Raw genomic sequence first — 5,702 nt, 5'->3', positions numbered from 1 at the left:
CCCCCCCCCGGGGCCGTCCGACCGCACTCGCTGCATATCAGAGGCTCCGCGCTGCGCGCTCCTCCTCGCTCCAGCTCCCCACTCTCGGGATGTGTCTCCGCCGTAGGACGGGCTATGGCCACCACGACTTCCGGGTTCCGTCATTTCGTTCTCCCGCCGCCGACCCGCGCCGCCAAACTGAGGCTCTACTATAAGCCCGGCTGCAGCCAACCTGCCAACACCTACTGACACTCACTCATCTCCCAGAGAGAGAAAGAGAGCGCGAGAGAGCGAGCGCGAGTGAGAGCGAGCGAGAAAGAGAGAGAGGGAAAGACAAAATACCTACCAGAGAAGGGGGGGGAGGAAGTCCAATTTTTGCAAACTATTCATTTTTTCTTGGTTTTCTCCTTGCTTTCTTTGAACAATACTTTAAAAAGAGAGGATCATATTAGAGCTATTTTGGGGGCAAAGCTAAAAGAGGGGGGAGGGGGGAGGAAGAATTCAAGAAGCAGAAACCCCTCGCGGAGTTTTACTGGAAGAAAAAAAAAACGGGTCTGAAAGATTGCTCCTCTTCATCATCATCAACCATCATTCATTCACTACCTTGACATTCCGGGCTTTGATTGACAGCTGGAGTGGCAAAAAGCCATGAAACTCGACAGTTCGGTTACATGTGGGCTGCTGACTGGCCGCTCGTAACCTTCAGTTCGGGGGCTTGACAATTTTTTTATTTTTCTTTTCTTTCTTTTCTTTTCTTTTTTTTTTTTTTCAACTGAGAGGAAAAGAAGAGAAAGAGGGGTAAAGGAGGACCGAAGAGGAGGAAGAGGGGAGGGGGAGGAGGAGGTGGAGGAGGAGGAGGAAGATCAGGAGGAGGAGGAGGAAGAAGAGGAAAAAAGAGAAAAAGAAGAAATATCACTGAAAAAAATTCTTCGTTTTCTTGACTGGGCTTTCCCCATCCCCCTAAAAATAACATTGGAAAATTGGGAGAAGTCTCCTTGGTTTGGAAAAAAAGGACTCTTCAACCTAGCTCACTTTCTTATCCGGACTGGGATATTAAATATACGACACATCCAGGAGTTTATTGGAGCGCAGACTGATGGCGCAAAGGGTAGGTTTAAATCTCCAACACTTACCTAGATATAAATCCTCTCCTACAGGGCCCTGCCCCATGCCTCCTCTCCCTTTGAGCTGGCTGCTGCTGTTTGCTTGATGATGATGGCGGCCAGTATTTTAAAAAATAGTAGCAAAATTATTCACCGGCTTCTTTCCCCTCTGTGCCTCTGCGTGTGTGAGAGTGTGTGTGCGTGCGTGTGTGCGTGTCTGGGCGCGCGTGTCCCAGCGCTGAGCGAGCGGGCGGGCGGCGAGTGCGTGTGAGTGGTGTGTGTGTGTGTGTATGTGTGTGTGTGTGTGAGAGTGTGTGTGTACTTGTGTGCAGTTGTTACACGCTTTCGCCTCGCTCCAGCTTTTACCCCGGCAGCGCGATTCCCCGGGTTCTCCTGCCGCCGCCGCCGCGCCTCTTTCGCCGCTGCTCGCGCGGCTCCGGGCGGGCGCGGGCTGCGTAGGAGCCGCCGGCGTGGGGCCGCGCTGCCTAGACTAGCCCCGGCTGCTTGTTTTGTCTCTGAAATTGACAAGGACGCAGGGAATCCGCTGCTAAATAATGTTTCTGGTAACTTTCACGTTATTCCTCCCCACCCTCAGCTCCCAGCCCCCGGGGAGGCACCGACCCTAGTCTTCCCTTGTCCTTGCCGTTCTCGGCCTGATTATCAGCGTTTTTCTTCTCTTTATTTTGTTTCATTTCGCCCTTTGATTTATTAGATCTCCTAGAGGAGGCGAAGGGGGGTAAGGGGTGGGATCCGGGGCTTCCTACTCTTGCTAACTCCACTTCTCCCTGGGTTGGCTCGCTGGGGTGCTGCAGCCTCCAGTGGGAGCGGGGCCTCCCTGTGCCCCCCGGCATCCCTGGCCTCTCCGCCTGATCTGCCTTCCCTGAATGCTGCTCTCGGCTCAGACTTTAATTTTAAAATTTACAACATCCTCTCCCAACTTTCAAATCTGTTTTTTCTGCTGGTTTGGTTTGTAGTGTGTTTAACTTGTGTCCGGTACTTTTCTTTTTTTTCTGACTTTGTTTTTTATATTCTCTCTCTCTCTCTCTCTCTCTCTCTCTCTCTCTCTCTCTCTCTCTCTCTCTCTCTCATCTGTCTTTACACCCCCCCTTCTCTATCCCATTCCCATTCCTCTGTTCCCTCTTTTCTTTGCTCCGGGTTCCTTGCTTTCCTGCCTCTGCCCCCTGGTTTCTCTCTTACTCTCTGTGCCACCGCCCCCTCCTCTTGCCCGGGCTCTGACAGTACGATGAGCTGCCCCATTACGGCGGGATGGACGGAGTAGGGGTTCCCGCTTCCATGTACGGAGACCCTCACGCGCCGCGACCGATCCCCCCGGTTCACCACCTAAACCACGGGCCGCCGCTCCACGCCACGCAGCACTACGGCGCGCACGCCCCGCACCCCAATGTCATGCCAGCCAGCATGGGATCTGCTGTCAACGACGCCTTGAAAAGAGACAAGGACGCAATCTACGGGTAAACCGACCCCTGGACCCAGCTTACTGTGTGTGAGTGTGTGTGAGTGCGTGTGAGTGCGTGTGGTTGTCTCTGGTGGTGGTGGTGGTGATGGTTGTGGTGGTGTTAGGGTGGACCAGGGAGGCTAAGTGGGGACTTAATTCTGCTTGAGGAGACCGACTGCTTGCAGTAGAGAAAGACAAGGGAGGGAGCCTGCTCTTGAGTCAAAGACCAGAAAAATAGAACCTTCTCTGCTCCCTTGGTTCGGCCTCTCCAGACCCCACGGTCCTGTGTAAGGACTGAGTCTTTAAGTCTTGCCGGCCCGGCCTTCTCCCCAAGGACAAGATTCCTGGCCAAAGGCGCAGGGCTGGTTGTCTCGGGCTGCCTAACACAGGCCTTGATTAAGAGGAAAGTTTTCTGCAGCCGAGGAGAAACTTCCAGTTCCCCTTTCTTCTTTTCTCTCACTCTTTCTTCTTTCTTTCTTTCTTTTTCTCCCTCCCCTCCCCTTTCTGGTTCCTACTGAGGGCCTGGGAGTCACTAAACGCAGCTTGAGCTGGAATCAGGGCAGCTTCTGTCGGCCAGGAAGTCCTAATCACTCACTTCTTAATTCTCTGTAAATAAAGGGGGCAGACCTTGAAGTGCAGCGGGGTGGAAGAGACTGCCGCTTGCACACACAGCCGTTCTTGGGAGTCAGGGAAATGGCTGGAAATTATTTTATATTCGGAGAGATTAGGGAGGGGTGGGCAAGCACGGTCCAAGCGAGTACTAGCTCGGCTCTTCCGGCTGAGGGTAGGTGGGGAAGGCGGCGGGATGCCGAGGGGAGGGGACAGTGGGTAAACAGCGACTGAGCCGAAAGCCTGAGGCCTCAAGCATCCCGAGGTGTAGCTAAGCCGCCCGGAGGAACACAAAGGGCGTACGCGCCCGGCACTCACACTTCCAAGTTTTGAAACGCGGTTTTATTTATTCTTGTGAGCTGCAACGCTGAGAGAAATGTGGTCTTTCGATGGAAGCTCTTTCTTGTTGAACATTCTTATTATTTTGGCCCTACTACCGGAGCTTTACTGGAAGCAGAGCAAACAAGTTTATAAAGCAAAAGGTGGAGAGATGAGACCTTCTTAAAATCGTGAAATGTCTCTCTCGTGTGGATGGATGTAGGTGAAGTCCACCGCCAGGTCTGAAACGCCCGTTAGATCAATTCAGATTGGGGGTGGGGGGAGGGCACCAAATAGCGCTCCCTGTCCTGGTTTGTGTGGCAGGCGTCTCTGGAGTGAGGAGTGGGGTCTGGATCTACTCCGAGCTCTAAATTGCCTGGCCTTCTTGCGTATTTCATTACTTCCCAACTGAGTATATGTTTACTTGGCGGGCTAAAGTGGCCGGGGGCTTCTCCAAGCTGATCTGAAAAGACCTGTGAACCCAGGGAAAAGGCCAGGCTGTTTCCTTTATGTTTGTGGCCCAGGCTTGGCTGGTTGAGGGTGTAGTGTGTTGCGTGCCTGTTGTATTAAAGAAGGAATGCAAACCCTCCAAACTTGTTGATTACAGTTCTTGCTCCTTCCCCTCTGCACCCCGTCTCCGTGCGTGTGTCTCTGCGTGGCGCTGCCCGTTAGGCACCCGTTGTTTCCTCTGTTAGCGCTGGTCTTTGAGAAGTGCGAGCTGGCGACCTGCACTCCCCGGGAACCCGGAGTGGCCGGCGGAGACGTCTGTTCCTCTGACTCCTTCAACGAGGACATCGCGGTCTTCGCCAAGCAGGTCCAACCTTCTTGACCCGCTCACCCCCACCCCACAGAAGCCCTCCACTCCCCCACCCCCTTCCTCCGAGTTTGACTTGAAAGAAGAGGAAAAGGCAAGACACCCGATCTGTTTCTCTGGCCCACTCGGCGCTCTGCGCCTCCTCCCCATCCCTCAGCCTGGAGGCGAATTGGAAAGGGAGATAAATATGGGTGTTTGTTTTTCCCCCCAGCCAGGAATACAGGGGCTCGACCCTCGAATTAAAGTTGACCTGCTCCTAATCTGGGGCTTGGCCTTTTCCCCGCCTGCAGCTACTTGAACAAGAATTGGGGAGAGGGGCTGGGAGGGACCTGGGAGTGCCCGGGAGCAAAGGAAGCAAGGCGCCTGGCAGTGAGGTCTGCTCGGGCACCGAGGTGCTGGAGGTGGGGGGACCCAGCCTCTGGCCCTGCTGCAGAAGCCGGTACTGCGGATCTGCGAGCCGCCTTCCTACCCGGCTACAACAGAAGTAGAATATGGCTCTCCCCACCGGATCAGGACTTGAAGGCCCTGCTGTTTCTTCAGCGACCCCCACTCACTTAAGACACCAATCTACTTCTTGAATTTTACCAAAGCCCCTGTCCTCTCTTCTGCCCCTGCCCTTCCAGAGAACCGGGTCCCACAATCCAGAGTAGTGGCCGACAGGGTTTTCCTGGTTTTAAATGGGCTGAAGATTCATTCTGACTTTCCCTGCTTCCTATAGGTTCGCGCCGAAAAGCCTCTTTTTTCCTCAAACCCAGAGCTGGATAATTTGGTAAGGCTCACTGTTTCTTGCTTGTCCCCAGCCTCGGGCCCTATCCCAAACTCAGAGTCACCCATTTGCTCCTGGAGCTCCATGGAGTTCCAGCAGAGCCTCCTAGGGAAACACAGGGCAAGAGACCTATTTAGAGCCCCTGCGTGGAAGGCGAGCCAGGGACGGTATGGACCTCAGGGGATAAGAAGGCCACCGGCGCGGAGCCGAGTAAGGATGCTTCCCTGGTCTTGGCCTCGAGAGAAGCGGCAAGAAGGGAGTGATTTCCTCTGCAGGCCGGGGCAGGCGGTGGAGCCCCAGGCCGCTGCCCTGAAGGAAGTAACTGCTCTGGTAGCGGCTGCGGAGGGCGGGCTAGGAGTGGGTTGGGGGTGAGGGGCTATCCTGCGCAGGCCACTTTTAGGTGCAATTCTTTTGCTAATTTGCAGGATTTCAATATTAAAAGTACTTAAATCCCCTTTCAAAGGCCCAGCCTCTCCATTCATCTGGAGTATTTCCTTCTTCTGAGAGGAGTTTGCTCTGAGTCTGCAGTTTTAAAAAAGCATTTCTGTCCAAAGAAATAGCTCTTCTCTTCTCTTCTCTTCTCTTCTCTTCTCTTCTCTTCTCTTCTCTTCTCTTCTCTTCTCTTCTCTTCTCTTCTCTTCTCTTCTCTTCTCTTCT

At 53.8% G+C, this 5,702-nt stretch overlaps 1 protein-coding gene across 12 annotated transcripts in view; it reads left to right on the top strand.

Annotated features, from left to right (window-relative positions):
* Positions 1–5,702, top strand: part of Meis2 (Meis homeobox 2) — a 207,891-nt gene that overhangs the window by 1,761 nt on the left and 200,428 nt on the right. For 4 of the 12 annotated variants that reach the window (XM_021193467.2, XM_021193461.2, XM_021193459.2 and 1 more), the window contains exons 1-4: positions 26–1,087; positions 2,322–2,554; positions 4,138–4,279; positions 4,998–5,048. In XM_021193467.2, the coding sequence (XP_021049126.1) occupies positions 1,076–1,087; positions 2,322–2,554; positions 4,138–4,279; positions 4,998–5,048 (438 nt within the window). In that variant the 5' untranslated portion in view covers positions 26–1,075. Of the gene's footprint in view, positions 1–25; positions 1,088–1,312; positions 1,646–2,321; positions 2,555–4,137; positions 4,280–4,997; positions 5,049–5,702 lie in introns of those variants that run through there. The other 8 variants (XM_021193464.2, XM_021193463.2, XM_029536640.1 and 5 more) reach the window with 3 other exon arrangements.

Source organism: Mus pahari, chromosome 3, assembly GCF_900095145.1.
Source record: "Mus pahari chromosome 3, PAHARI_EIJ_v1.1, whole genome shotgun sequence".
Taxonomy (NCBI): Eukaryota; Metazoa; Chordata; class Mammalia; order Rodentia; family Muridae; genus Mus; species Mus pahari.
Note: the sequence above shows the minus strand (reverse complement) of the source record. Positions and strands in the feature narration are given on the sequence as shown.